Here is a 15,417-nt window from a genome sequence, read left to right on the forward strand (position 1 = left end):
AGTACAAAGCTGCCTGAATCTTCGCACACTGAACAACTCGTGTAACTGGAAAAAATAAACCCAAGTCAGTGAGTGACATCTGCTCTCGAGTCCGCTAATACCGTTTGTGGGACTCGAGTTCATTTCAAAGACTCGCTGTGCCTTTATTTCTGGCTCAGGAACCAGCACGTGCAGTGGGCTCAACGCTGCTGAGGGCTGGCGTGCTCCACTGAGACACGCGGGGGTCCCGTGTCCCTGGTCCTGCCTCTGCTTGGCACCTCCTCTGCACAAAAGATGTCTCCCATGACTTTCCTCCCGTGTCGGGACATTCTGAGTGTCTGCGTTCCCTTGTCATTAATGCTTTCACATCACTGCCTAACTCGGCGTCTGCTTTCCCAGTAGTCATTGGACAGTATGGGTTCATGAGAATGTCTTCGACTCTTGAAGGTGCGTGCCCCTTTGAGCACCTGTTACGTCGTGCATCGGGTGTAGAACCCCAGGCTCAGCCTCGTGGGCTCACTGACCAGCTGCCCAGTTTGTGGGCCACGGCTCCCGCCACCCCGTTCTGTTCTTGCACTGGAGCTCCTTACTTTGCTCTCCTACCTCTTCCCTTCTGTGCAGCTGGCCAACTCCTTTTCTTTTGTTTTATACGTTCTTTACATATGTGAATACTTTTCTGTGGGTTCATGCAGCTTTGATCAGATTACATTCATGCTTTGTTGAAATGCCATTCTGTCTCTTTAAGGTGGCTTTGCAGATCTTGTTCTGATGGATTAGTGTTGATTTTATGGTCTAATTCTCAGTAGCCAGCCTCTATCTTCAGGTTGGTTTTTGATAACTTACACATCCCAGGTGCCAAATAATATTTTATTAGGATAAAAGGAGCATATAAGTTCTTCAGAGGAGACTTTTCCTTTTGTTACATTCTAAAGGAAATTGACCACTGGGACTGTGGGGCAATGTCATGTTCAGTGGCTGTCTTACAAATGCAGAAATTGATAAAAAGCAAAAGGCACTGCAGGCCGATGCTACCTGGCAGCTGGTGGGCCTACAGGTAGCTCCTCCAGCCAGAACAATGCTGTCTGCGCCTCCCAGGTTATTCTACACCTAGGACTAGCATTGGCGAGAAATATCTGCATCTGACTTCCAAGTCCTGGTCTGTCCACAGGAAAAGCGCAGTCACCCTTGTTTTCAGTGAACTCGGCACATGGTCTGTTACAGTGAAAGTGAGGTGGCCGAGGGATGAGCACAGCCTAGTGGCTGTTGGATTCTTATAAAATGTTTTCCTTCAGGGGCTGGCCATGGATTTGCTGTTTGCTAGCTTTCAGTCGGTTCCATTTGTGGGCATGACTGTGTGACAAAGGCTGCTTCCAATGTCACCTTCTCGTCTCACTAGAAGGTGATGCTTCCTCTGGTTTGATTGAGAAGGAGCCATTAGAAAGAACTTCCACGCTTCCCCACCGCCCTGGCATCAGCCGGCCTACAGCTTTTACCTTCGGTACCCTCTCCTTGTGCGTGGGGTATCACTCCCTCTTGTCTCCCGTCAGCATCCATGTGGTCATCATGGCCCCCATCTCGAAGAAACCAGCAGTGAAGACAGGGCCAGTGTCTTTCCAGCCACTGCCTCATGCCTCTGCTTCCTGTTGCAGCTGAGATGTGCATAAGCTCCACCTCCATGTCTCCAGGGCTCTCTGGAACCTTCCCCCGTCAGCCGGAAATTCTTCTGGGAGGAAACATTTCTCCTCTACCCTTCCAGGTTCTCCTGGCCCATCTAAGAATTACATTGACGCAGGGCAGATGAACAGGAGAAAAACACAATTTGATTTTGTTCCTGTGGGAGCCCCATGCAAATAGAAGCTCACGGGCCGTCTGGCAATGGGGGCTCATATGCCGTCCTCAGCTAAGGAGAACGGGGGCAGGGTCTGGGGCTCCAGAGGGAAGGCAGGCAGTCCACAGGGAGGTGGTAGGAACAGATGTTTGGTAAACCAGTGTTTGCCGTGCCGTGCAGAGGCAAAGGGACACAGAGGGGACTCACAGGTCTTGCTAAGTTTCTCCTCAGTTCACGGCTCCTGGCTCATACTCTCTGTCCCCATCTCTGATAATGGCTCTCCCCCTGCTGCGGCAGGCCCTCTATTGAAATTCTTCTGGGCAGCTCAGGGAGGGGTGAAGGGAAACTTCCTGAGTCTTCTGTTTGTTGTGCCTACAGCCACACTGCTCTTCTTCAAGTCAGCTGTGTGGTGTGGAGGAAAGAGGCTGGGTGGCATTGCTCTGCCAAGTTTATTACCAGCGCCCGTCATTGGCAGAGGTAGTGGTGGCAAGTGCACCCTGGACCTTTACTGATGTGGCGTCCCCAGGTGCAGAGGTGGCAGGTCTCGGCCTCACTGTTGATTCGTTGATGCCCTTGAACATGTCTGTTAATGTTGAACTTGTTTCCCCAGGTGTCTGTTGAGCCTAAGGTTCTGATGATCAGATTCATATCGACAGCTCTTGTCTCTGCCTGGGATTTCCTAACAGCGTGAGCGGCAGCTTCCAGTTCAGCTCACGAGCGCTTGGCTTAATCTCACAGGCAGCTCTTCCCTGGAACCCGTTCTGCCTCTCAAGCTTCCAGTCCAGTTGGTGGCCCCAGTCCTTTCCTGGCTGCACAAACCAGAAGCCGGTACCTTTTCCCACTTGCCAAGCCCAATTTTTCCTAAAGCCCCATCGTTTTTACTTCACCTATCTCTTTAGACTGTGACCCTCCATTTCAGCCGAGTGGCCTCTGCCTTCATTTGGACTCTGCCCATTTTTTAACTCACCACGGCTGCCCACCTGGCCTCCCTGCTCTGGTCCCCGTCCCCTCCTCACGCAGCTGCCAGTGATCCTGCTGAAGCCCGCTACGGCTTCTGCGTAGTCAAGCAGAAAGGGGCAAAACAAACTGGATACTCAGCTGGAGAAACAAGACGAGGAATCAGGGAGGTGGGAAGGATTAAATAGAACCAACGCAGAATAAATGAAGGAGAAGCAGGTCAACAGTAGGATTAGTAGAGAGATCCAAGAGCTGGTTCTTTAAGAAGAACAAAATAGATAGGCCTGCTAAGGCCAACGCGTACAAGGGAGCAGATGCAGACGCATGCGGTGTGTGACGGGACCATGCACAGCGGAGGCCCTCAGGACAGGAGCGAACTGTGCAGACAGCTCTACCGGTGCAGCTCAAATCGGAGGCAGGGCAGAGGTGTCCAGGGAGATGATGCCGACAAAAAGGGTGAGACTCTGTAATGTGTTCTGAGGCCAGTTCTGCGGTGATCACTGTTACATTTTGCTTGTATGACCTGAACAAGAGGGGAAGCTGAGGCTTCTCTGAATTTCGTGGAAGAGCTGCCCCATTTAAATACAGCTCGTTGGGTTGTTATTGTCGCACAATGCAAACCACGGCGAGTTAGATATTTTTATATTGAAGAACGAATTTAATCTCCTGTTCCAGGCAACTTTAATTACAATTCTTACAAACTTGTTTTTAAATGACAGAGAAAAACACTGATGCCAGAACTTAATACACTTGGCGGGGGTAAGAGAAAGCTTTGATGTAGTTACAAAAATCCTACATAAAGTATCTGTAAACTGAAGCCAGCAAGCAATTAAAAGAATCATTTGCTTTGGTCAATCAGTTTATTCTAGAAGTGTAAAGACGGTTCAACTTTTTGAAAAGTTGAATTAGTCACCTTGATAGGTCCAAGGAGAAAAATCATGTGACTATCTTAAACAAATATCCATCCAAAAGCACTTGATAAAGTTCGCCAGCTTCCCTGATTTGAAGCTTTTAGTAAAACAAAGGATAGGAGAATCTTTTCTGTGGTAAAACACACCAAACTTGACCCAAATCCACATATAGAAGCTTCCCACTGGACGTTTATATAAATGTGAAGTGAAAAAGTCTTATCATCAAAAGCTGAGGAAATTACAGGCCATTAAATAAAATGTGACTGTCAGGGTTCTGCAAGAATGCCTTTTGTCACTAGAATCATTGAGCACATTTTTGGAGGTCTTATCCAGTACAATAAGATGCCAAATGAGTATAAATATTTAAAATACCTTGTATAATTGCATGTAGATGATATAATTACTCACTGAGTAAATGGAGCCATTAATAGAGTGGTTGAGTCCAGTGATGTGGGTAGATAAAATATTCAGCTCCAGTCGGTTAAGAAGACGCAAGGTGTACGGGTGCTTATCCCTGCCTGGACCACTCTCCCAGTCCCTCTGGCCTCCCTCAGGCCTTCACCTGGTACATCCTTAACTGTGCCCGGAGCTCCTGCCACCAGTTCTTGGCACAGACTCCAGAACCAGACTGCCTGGGCTCAAGTCCCACCTCCACTGCTCTGCCGAGTGGAACCTTGGCGAGTGACTTTGTCTCTCTGCCTCATTCTCCTTGACTTTAAAATAGGAATCAGAAGAATGGTGCCTGTCTATACAAGGTGCACCTGTATCCATGTTAGTTGATGTTACTGTCCTCAGGAACCCCCCCATCTGCCCCACCACACAGGCCACTTTGGAGTGTGCTCTGACTCATAGCTCTTACGCTGCTGTGATGTTACATCCTTTGTGTGACTCCGATGACTATCATCTCCCCTGCACCAAACTGTAATCCCTGCATACAAGGACAGGGGCGTTTCTGGGTTCAACAGTCACTGAGGCTCAAGCAGTGACGAGAACAGAATATGTGCTCAACAGATATGTATCAATTCAGTGATGATTGAGCGATTTCTAAAATCACAAAAAAACTGGAATCTTTACATCCTGTATAATCTGTATAAAAGTTACAAAGTTTCAAATGGGTTCATAAAAGACTTGAATAGATAGATTCAGTTTTGTAAAGAAGTCAAATATTCCTCTTCATCTGTAATTTTAATATATTTTCCAATAAAAGTCAGAGGGATACGGTTTTTGTTTTGGAACCTTAACAAAATGGCTAAAGTTTACCTGAAGGAAGAATGTTTATCCAAATATACAAGAAATTTTTGAAAAAAATTGAAGAGGCTTTGCTTTACATTTGATGTATGAGTGTGCAATTACTGTAAGGTCACAGTAATTGAAATAATGTGATGCCAAAGTCAGGGTGAAAGCCAGAATAAACATCATGGAAGGAGCCGGAAGGTCTAGAGACAGCAATAATGTGTGGGGTTTTTTTTGTAGAGAATTGAAATTTTATTAAAAAATATTAAAAATGATGTATAATCTCACCATTTTAAATCCTGTAGAAGAAAATGTAGTCATCTGTCAAAACATTTACATTATATTGTTAAGTCAAAAGGGCAGGTTACAAAACAATGTGTCTCCGTTCTCACAAGCTGCTGATAAGAGTAATAGACATACGTTTCCTTATTTAAATCTCACACCCCACTGGTGAGGTGGATACTACCATTGGTTCTGCTTTGCCAATAAACTGAAGATTTGAGAGGCTGAGTCAGTGGCCATGAGCTAATAAGGAGTGCAGAGAAAAGGAATTCAGACCGAGGCTGTCTGATTTCAGAATTATCACCATAATTTGGTGTCTCAATTAGACGCCAAAACTTTCACCATGGGTCTCAAAGCATGTAGGCATTCTAAATACTGTTATTTATGTTTTGGGTTTTTCTCTGTTTTCTACACCGAACATGAATTACTGTAACATTTAAAAGTAAATGTTCAGGTAGAGATGGACAGTCATTTCTCAGCTGTCGCAGAAGTTGGATATAATCGCAGTCCTTAAAAAAGAGTCCAGGAATGCACCCCAGTGACTCTATTGTAAAGCTGGCAGTCAAAGTGATCATTTGATAAGTGTCCTGGGATAACCGGCTAGTTGGGAAATAATTAAGGAATTCTCTACATCTTATGGGGGAATCGATTCAGAGGATTTAAAAATGAGCTAAGGATTTAAACGATTTACAAAAGGGGAGATACAAACGGCCAACATACCAGCAGTTTGCTCTTACTAGTGCTATTTTAAGACTGGGAAGATGCAGAAGAGCCAGCTCCCTCCTACAGGGAAGTAGACCCTCAGACATTGCCGCTGGGGCTGGAATTACTGCCACATCCCAGCAGGCAAAGGATCAGCACCTACCAAATAAACTTTGTTCAGACCATTTGTTTCAGACACTGCATCTGTTAGAATTTAATCCCATTGTCTGATTGAATACGTTGCAACAGTGTAGGTTAAGGATGCTCATTGAAACCCTTACATTAAGGAAAAATGAAAGCATCTTAATTTTCCGGTGATAGGAATGTGGTTAAGTTCCATGCAGCGGAATGCCATGCAGCCCCTTAAAATTCTAAAAATCATTTATTTACTGAAACCAGAATGAATTCCACAAAGCAGAGGGGTTACTGGAATAGAATAAGGCACTATAAATTCAATGCTTAGCACTGGGCTTGTATATGGGGGGGTCTCAGATATCAGCTTTTTTCCAGGGTAGGAGAAACCGGTCATACATTAATGTACTTCCGAGATGTCTCACTCAAGACACTACCCTTCGACACCTGCTAACAGCCATGATGTTTCATTCCTGCCAGACCGAAGCGTCTCTCTTGTGACCGGGGCTTTCTCAGGCTGACTGCTCACCTCCCAGCACCAGCTGCCGCCCGCAGCCAGGGTTGTCACTCACGGCCCCTCCGCGCTTTCTCGCTGTTGTACTTGCATGCACTTCACTCGTTCCACCCGGCACGTCCGTTCCTGCTCTACAGCCCAGTCTGACCTTTGCCCCCCCCCCCCCCCCCCAGCCCTGCTGGTCTGTGTGAATCGAACATTCCAGCTGCAGCGACAGCTCACCAGTCAGGGGTTTTTCGACACGTGGTCCTGCCCTCATTCCTGTCATTAAGACGCACACACGTGAGAATTCAGCTGAACTGGTCCACGTGGTTCCTCGAGCATATGTGATGCTCAGTTATGACCAGTGAGTTAGAGCCTGTTTTCAAACAGTTTATTGAGGCAACATTCACCTAACATAAAATTAATTGTTTTTAAGTGAACGGTTTAGTGGCATTTAGTACATTCACCGTGATGTGCAGTAACCCCAAAACGTTCTCATCACCCCAAAGCAAACCCCCTATCCACGAAGCAGATTCCCTTTATTTCCTCCTCCAGCCAATGGTGTGACAGTCTCTGTGGATCTGCCCGCCCCGTATTTTGCATATTCATGGACTCACACTGTATTGGGCCTCTTCTGTCTGACTCTTCCACTTGGTTTCTGTCTGCAGGTCCTCCCCTGTTGTCCTGTGCTTCAGTACTTCATTCTTTTTTTAAGGCTAAATGGTATTCCAGTGTGTGTATGTATCCCACACTACATAGGCAGTTTGTTCATGTGTTGCCTATTGGCAGACATTTGGGCTGCGTCCTCGTTTTGGCTGCCGTGATCAGTGCTGCTGTGAACGCGGATGAACACGTTCTTGTTTGAGTTCTGTTGCCGTTCTTTTAGGTGTTTACCTAGGACTCGGATGATGGGCTCATGTCCTCATTCTGCGTTTCAGTTTTTGCAGAACTATCAGACTGTTTTCCACCGTGGCCGTACGTACCATTGCTCATCCCCTTCAGCAATGCACAAGGGTTCTGATTTGTCTAATCCTTGCCAACAATTGAGATTTTTCATCCCCCCCCAAAATTATAGCCATCCTAGTGGGTGTGAAATGGTCCCTCCTTGTTTGATTTGCATTCCCTGATTGATAATGATGGTAGAGCATCTTTTCATGAATGTAGTAGCTTTTTTTTATATATTTGGAAAACTGCCTGTTCAAGTCCTTTGACCATTTCTTAGTTGGGTTGTCTTTTTTGTTGTTGAATTTTAGGAGTTTTTTGTATATTGTGATACTAGACCCTTAATGCGTATCTTCTGACATTAGGTTCCCTGGGCCGGCTTCGTTCTCCTGTTTGTGACTTTTTTTAAACCCATAATAAATACTGCAGATAGAGAGGGCTGATGAAGGGTTCTCCGCAGCTGTACTGGTGGCGCCTGTGCAGTGAGACCAGCGTTGGACCAGTGCTGTTTTTGCCCTGTGGCCCTTACACCAGTTCCAGCCGGTCTAACCTCATTCCGGCCTCTGGGAAGTCTCACGAGGTTCGATCACTCCCAGAGCGGCTGGGAGGGCCATCCTGAGCAGTGTGTGTGGTAGTTATCAGGTGGAATATGCACGCTTGTCCTGATTTTGGTTTCGAGGACTCTTAGGATTCCAGTTCGTAGTTGAGCACCCGTGAGCCGTAAATCTGAGGTGAGTAACAAGGAACGTTTGCTTTTCAGAGTCGTCTTTCCTGAGCTTCCACGACTCAGACTGTGAGCCCCGAGGATCGCCGCCCTGCGACTCGCTGCTGTCCCTCAACACCGAGAAGATCCTGGTATGCAGTCGCCATCCACGCCCTCTGGTTTGTGATGCTGGTCCCAACGGGTGGAGGCCACCCCGCTGATCAACTAGCAGTTGAGCCCAGTGGTTCTACGTGCGTAGGATAAAGATGGATCACTTGGTGTTTGATCACACTGACTCATTTTGATTCTGAATCGTGTGGTCGGTCATGCCAGACCTGGGACATGTCACTGTTAAGTTCTAGGAATAGAGGGGGGGCATGAGCCTTATTTCCAGGAGCCTTGTGTACTTGAAAGTACAGTGTAACATTGTTTTTCCACCCCCCGGCTGTGCGAATATCTTACATGTCCGTATGTTGTGTCAGTGCCAGGCAAAGTGGCAGGGGACCGCTCCACTCGGGGCGCGTACCTGGCACTGGCCCTGTCTGCGTGCGTCCTTCCACACTAGCACGCGTGCGCCTCCGGCCTCGCTGCCGAGAGGGACAGGCTCTGCTTGTCATTCACACGCAGGGCTACGAAGCTGAGTCACGCAGTGTCCAGGTCAGCCTGTTTTTCTCTGGGCCTTTCCCTTCAACATCCACCTGGATAATTGTGTTCTTCTTTCATGTAAAGTTCCACTTCAAGATACCCTTTCTTTTCCAAGCAAAGCCTTGCCTTTTCCTGTAAGAACTCCGAAAAATAGGTGGGAGTTGCAGACTAGAGTTTGCCTAACTCACTGAGTAGCAGCCAAATCGACATAGGGAACGACTTTGGAATTGCACTTGTCCAAGACTAGACTGGGCTACTACTTTATCTTATAAAGTAGCAAGCTGGCCACCATGGCAAACAATCAGTAGGGATTAGCTAATCCCCACCTTGGACCAGCGATCAGGTTCTCAGAGTTATGAGGGAGCTTCTGACTGGGAGCAGTTCAAGTATTTCTACCAAGTGCATTTCCAGTTTAAGACGGCACTAGCTAGTAACCCAGGGAGAAAGCCCACCGATTTTGGCCTTTCATTTTCCTTCCCTAAATTAAAAACATGGACGTTAGATGATTCATTCCTTCCTTCATTCTTTGGATATTTATTTTGCATCTATTCTGTGGCAGGCATCGTGCTAAGCAAATACTGGAAATATAGCAGTGAGCCTTGGGGTCTGTACTTGCGACTCTTGCGGTCACTAACCAAGTAATTGTACAAATTACCATGAGAGTACAGTTGTGCGATTCACACGAAGGAAAAGCAAAGGATCGACATACTCTCAGAACAGGGATCAGGAGAACCAGCTTTCAGGAGCTGAAGTATCAGCTGGGACCTGGAGGCTGATGGGAGTTAGTCCACCAGTGACGTGGGTCCTGGTCATGGCCCCTCACGTCTGTCCACAGGAGCCCCTGCAGGTGTGGTGCTGGACAGGGGAAAGGAAACCTTTTGATCAGGAGACAGTGTGTCCATATTGCACTTGCCCTGCCCGCTTCTGCTGCAGGTTTTACTTCTAATGTAATAAACAGTTTCAAATCAGAATTGCTCCACAGTGTCTTCTTGATGGTGCTTGGTAAGTGATTTCTTCCCTTAATGGGGTTTCATTTCTGTTCTCTCCCCATATCTTTGTCCAGAAAACCTTGACAAATGGTAAATTCTCACTGAATGCTGGGTGAAATTAATAAGGCTTATTAAGTGTTAAAATAATTATTTATAGCCTCCTTTTCTTGGCTCTCGGCAATTTATTAAGCAGAAATATCTTTTGCATCCGTGTGCTGGGCTTTCATCTGACAAAGAGGAAGGACTCACGTCTGGCCACACATGGACACAGACATGGCACCGTGATTCTGTCTTATCGTGTTAAATGTGCTGCTGCTTGAAGCCTTACGTGGTTCCCACGTGCAGAAGCTCCCAGCTAAAGAGCAAAACGAGAGAACTCGTTGAGTTTCTCTCTACTCATCAAGGTTTTACTGGAGGAAGTGAAGCATGAAACCTTCCCCTAGTGGTGGATTTCTCAGGTGTTTTTTTCTGTCCAGGGTCCTGAGGCGAAGTGACAGCTGGGACTCCTGAGCAGCAATGCTCTGACCTTTTTTACTTGTCACAACCAGAGGTGGCTCGTGCTGGATCTGTTCCCTGGGCAGGCCAGACACTGCCGTGTGTCCGAGCGTCCAGGGCGACAGACAGGGAATGCAGGTGGGCACACCTTGCTGCCTTGTGTTTGGAGTCAGTGAAGCCTGAGAGCACGGCTCGTCGTGGCTGATGCCTCCCAGTCGTTGGCTACGTACCACTTGCCTGAGCCAGAAGAGGATCGAGGCGTAATTCTTTGGTTGTCATGTGTGGAGTATGCGTTTAAAAGAAGAGGTCAAATGACTGTGATGTCACTAGGTTCCAGTCCCAGAGCTTTGCAGAAGTGCCCCATTGTCTCAGCCTTTCCTGCCTGTGTGTGTGCACGACTTCTAATCACGTCTTAGGTGAATCTGGTATGAAGTTGGGTTAACGTGAACCCTGAGGACTAAGCGTATCCCAGCTTAGCATCGACAGCCAAATCTTCTGGAGAGCCGGTGGCTGTCTATCAGACACGATTTGTCTCTAAAACAGGGTAGTGCCCCTGCTTTGTGTGGTGGACGAATCCTGCGGGTGAAATCATTCCAGTTCCTGAGCTGACTTCTCTAGAACACAGCGTGGCTTCCCGGGGCCCCACTTCTGCTTTAGTTCTCCTACCACGCACACGTGTGTCTGCCTGGGCTCTTCAGGGGTGGATCTCCTGAGTGTGGGTGGGGAGGGGGCTGGGTTCATCACTTGCTGGGTGTCATTCAATGAATGTCTTGTTTCTTGGTCACATTTTGTTGGTCCTTTTATGGTGTCATCTTGCTTCTAAAGTATGGCTAGGGTTTAAAAGCAGTGTTCTGTTATCAAGGTGCATTGAAGGTCTGATCACTAGAATGTGATGTTCTACAATGCAGTTGAGGTCATTAAATAATCCGTGAACATGTGGAGGGAGCTTTGAAGCCACCAGCAAGGTGAACCCCTGTGGAGGGGAAGGGTGCTGGTTCCTGGAAATGGGGCCACCAACGATTGGGGAGGAAGCATATGAGTTACACACAGACAGTGATATGAAACTGGTATGATATAAAGTGAAATTGTATTGCTTCCATAAAAATTAAATGTGGCTTTAATTTTTCAAAAGAGAGGTTTGTGTTGTGTTTTTTTCTTCATTTCTGATAAGCTAAAATATGTGCGTCTTTTTTTTTTTTTTTTAAATTTCAGAGCCAAGCCAAGACTATTGCAGAACAGAAGAGATTTCCGTTTGCCACTGATAATGACAGCACCAATGAGGAGCTAGGTGAGGCTGGAGTGGGGGGGGGGGAGTTCCTGCCTCGCATTTGCAATTCCATTTGGAGCAGGCAGGTGGGTTGGGGAGGTAGAGAGAGCCCAGAGACCGGCAGAGACAGGCTGTGCTTGTGTGAGTGGGTTCATCTTGTGTGGGCTTGTGGATCGTGTCATAAAACAAAAGGTTTGGGTGGAACGTTCGGGAAGGACTGTTCCAGCTCTGTGTTTCCAGGGAAATCAGTAAGTAAGGTAATGAGTTCTTACGAGCTCCTGTTCACTAAAAGGTTGTGTGCTGCCATCAAATACAAACAATGAAGTGAAAGCAGGAGAGAATTACGCCGACTTTCATCCTTTGTGTAATAAAATAGCTGGGTTTAGGTTGATTTTACTCGTGAGGACCGTCACTGGGGTCTAAGAACCAGGGTGTAGAAAAGTGGAGTTTATTCAGACCTACAGGTGGGTCATGCGGTGTGGCTCGTTCATGCTTTAAAACAGGCTGGTCTCTCCTGTGTCTGATACACCCTTGGGTGTGTCTCCTCATCGCCCAGTCAGCTCGCACTTAAAGGAGTGGGAACAAAATTGCGTACAGGACTAAAGACTGTGGCTGGACAGACTTCACAGGGGCACGCGCTTGCTCCAGATGCCTACAGAAAAGTTTTCCTAATCATGACACGTAATCATTTATCCTTTTCCACGGCCACACGCATTTGATGTTAGGACTGGGCACTTCTTGTCTTAGCCCCTTTCCTCCGTCAGTGCAGATAATGGAGAGTTCACTGCTCTGAAAGTATGAATCACTTCTGGTGATATTCTTCGAGCAGGCTTCGATAGTTAAGCCCCCTAAGGTGTTAGATGTGGCCCTCTCTGAAGCCCTCGGATTCTGTTCAGCCTCGTATCTATTTATTCCGTAATGGACAATGGCCTCGTGTGTGGTAGGCCTGCTCTGTGCTCCAAGACTAGCCCTGGCACAGTTGAGGCCCTGAGCCGGCCTAGGAGCTTTTGTACCACAGTATCGTTTTCCTTGGAGAAATGACTTCTGTCAACATGCTTGTTGCCGGGACACCTGGAATTGCTGGTTAGTAACAGTTTCTGTGAGAATTCCGGGCATCCCCGGTTTTTTTCTTTACGTCTCCTTTGGACTCCATAACAAAACTTAGATTCTGATATTGACTCTCAGGTTCTAAATATTAGATAATCTAATATTAATGTAGAATCAAACTTAGAATCTAATATTAAGTTAATGTTAATTCTAAAACTTCTAATATTTGTGTAAGATTTGGATTATTTTTTTAATGGATACTTTTGGGTTTGTTTTCCCAAATGCGTTCACTTTTAGATGGAAAGATCTGAGAGCTTCATTTGTTTTTATTCGAGTGGAATTCAACACCTAGACATAGACACTTAAACGTGTCGCTAAGTACAGTGTTTATTCCGTAAAACTATTTCTTTTTATGGGTCACTTACTCATTGTTCATTCAGCAGGTATTTACTGATCATGGAAAGCTAGATAGGAGATTCCAAAAATTTCGATGTGAAAGGAATCTTAAAAAGTTTTGTACACTCTTATTAAGCAAGACCCAGCTAGCAATGATAAGTAACTGAGGTTCCCCTGCCCCCAACCCTGGTCCCACGGCGGGTGAGTGGTGGGGCCAGGATCTGAGCCCACATCTTTGCTTTTGAATGCACCATCACCTTCCTATGTTCCAGAAGTACAGGTTTATGCTTCAGTCCCTGTCCATGCAAGACAGTTTGACTACTGTATGCTTGTCTGCAGGCGGGGGCAGTAGCCGAGCCCGTCTCCTTGTGTGTAAGGAGTAAATGCGTTACTACACGCGGTGCTCGGAGCTGCACCTTGTGAGTAGAGCACCTGGTAGAGTGCCGTACATGTAACTTGTTACTGATTGATTCTTTTTGCTTCCAATAGGATGGGCCCCAACCAAAGGAGTTTTTGGTTTTCTTGTAATCTGATAAAACTGTCCGAATAGCATTCACTATTATTCTAAAAATGAATTTGACCTCATTAGATCTTTTCAAAGAAATTAGAATCAAAACAGTCCATTTTTTATTTTGAAGAATGTCTTTAAAAGCTCTTGTGTTATTATGATGCTCGAGGTCTTGGAACTTTTACTTTTTTTAATTCAGTTATAAAGATAATCTAAATCTCTTTCTGCATTTAATGTTTCTACTGCATTTATTTATTTATTTCTTGCTACTTTTAACTGTTGGGAAATTTAAGCTCTTAATGACAGTGAGCATATTAGTTGACCATCTTCTTAAACACCTATTAGGTCCCAGAATTAGTCATAATACAGCTTTTTTTCGAAGAAATGTGATCAACATAGTATTGTACGGAATGAGGAATATCTTTTTTCCAGGTATATTTGAGGATGTACAAGAGCTAGGACAAATATTATCTGGAAATGTAATCTATAACAATAAAATTTAATGTTTTTATGACAGGCCAAAAAGTTTATTCAAAATTTTATTGTATTTTAAAAGATTATCATGTCTCTGATTTCAAAATATCACTTACCTAAACAATTTGATGAAAACTATTCATCATTACTGTATGTTTTGAGTGGTGTTTGACTATATTTTGAATCAGAGAGGTAGAAAAAAGGCTACCATTTCACTGCAGTGGTATGAAGTATTTATGATTAAGTATTAATATGTATTAATTTGAGCCTCTGTTTTTATTCTTATTGGGTAATTGGTATAAATTTAGCACCCCCAGGAATTGAGATTTGTGATGCTATTTGGGTATTTCTCGTAGTGTCCACAGTAAATCACATTGCCATTTTATCTGGATATTATCCAGCTTGTTACTAGCTCTTTTGATAGATAGACAGGGAACATCATAGAGGTTATTTGGTATTTGAAAGTGAGTGATGGCCTTGGAAAATGATTATTGCTTCTTGTAAGCAGATGTGTTATAGATGGCTTTAATAATTGAAATCTGGACGGAACTAGAAGACTGATTAGCAAGTGCTAATCAGTGGTAGAGGAATTCAATTACGTCTTATTAACTTCTAGGTTTTCTTTAACTGCTTCTAGTCCTTGGCGCTGCCTTTTAAGTTTCAGTAAAGAGTGAGGTTACCAATTCTAGTCTGCAATCCTTTATTCTGCCCTTTAATATTTTTGCGTTTTCTTTCATAGCTATCGCTTACGTGTTGATTGGCAGTGGTCTCTATGACGAAGCGATAAGACACTTCTCAACAATGCTTCAGGTAACTTTCCTTCTTTGTTATGTGACGTCAGGTTTATAGCCATGGTAAAGATAGGGACTGAGGCGTAGTGTAAGGGCTGCAATAAGCCGTCTGGCCGAAAGTCATACAGGGGAGTAGAGTGAATCAGCCCCGAGCAAGCACTTCCTTGATGCTGGCCTTGGACCGTGCCCTCCTCCAGCCTTTGCGGTCTTCCTCTGACTGAGGGGAATGAGGTTTGGAGTCAGGCCCTTTGCTGATATGTCCCTGCCATCACGGGGCAGCCTGCGAGGGTCCAGGTGCAAGTTTAAGAAGACAATCATTATTTTCTCTCAGCCGAAGTATCTCCCAGGAGTTGTGGACACTGGTAATTCTTGGAATTCCAGATGTCTCCTTTCTATGCAGGAATTGCTCTCTGTGGTTAACTTAAGTTCCACTCATGGATTTGTTTCCTGCTTGAAAATACAATTATGAGACTCTTCAGTGGAAGTACTGGGCCTTTGGTGATTGATAGCTGCGTTAAAATCTGGTTAAGGAAAAACGCTTAAATACCCATGTATAATACGGAGACGCAGAGGGGACACTCCATGGAGCCCAACATCATTGGCCTCCTGTGTCCTGCCATTACCTAGCTGTGTTTTCCTG

The 15,417-nt window shown here is 45.5% G+C and overlaps 1 protein-coding gene across 6 annotated transcripts in view; it reads left to right on the plus strand.

Moving 5' to 3' along the window:
- The window catches only part of TTC13 (tetratricopeptide repeat domain 13), a 61,072-nt gene that overhangs the window by 5,779 nt on the left and 39,876 nt on the right, over positions 1 to 15,417 (plus strand). For all 6 annotated transcript variants that reach the window (XM_037136732.2, XM_037136733.2, XM_037136734.2 and 3 more), the window contains exons 2-4: positions 8,223 to 8,317; positions 11,507 to 11,582; positions 14,726 to 14,796. In XM_037136732.2, the coding sequence (XP_036992627.1) occupies positions 8,223 to 8,317; positions 11,507 to 11,582; positions 14,726 to 14,796 (242 nt within the window). The remainder of the gene's footprint in view (positions 1 to 8,222; positions 8,318 to 11,506; positions 11,583 to 14,725; positions 14,797 to 15,417) is intronic.

This window comes from Artibeus jamaicensis, unplaced genomic scaffold (assembly GCF_021234435.1).
Source record: "Artibeus jamaicensis isolate MK-2021 breed Jamaican fruit bat unplaced genomic scaffold, CSHL_Jam_final contig_467, whole genome shotgun sequence".
NCBI lineage: Eukaryota > Metazoa > Chordata > Mammalia > Chiroptera > Phyllostomidae > Artibeus > Artibeus jamaicensis.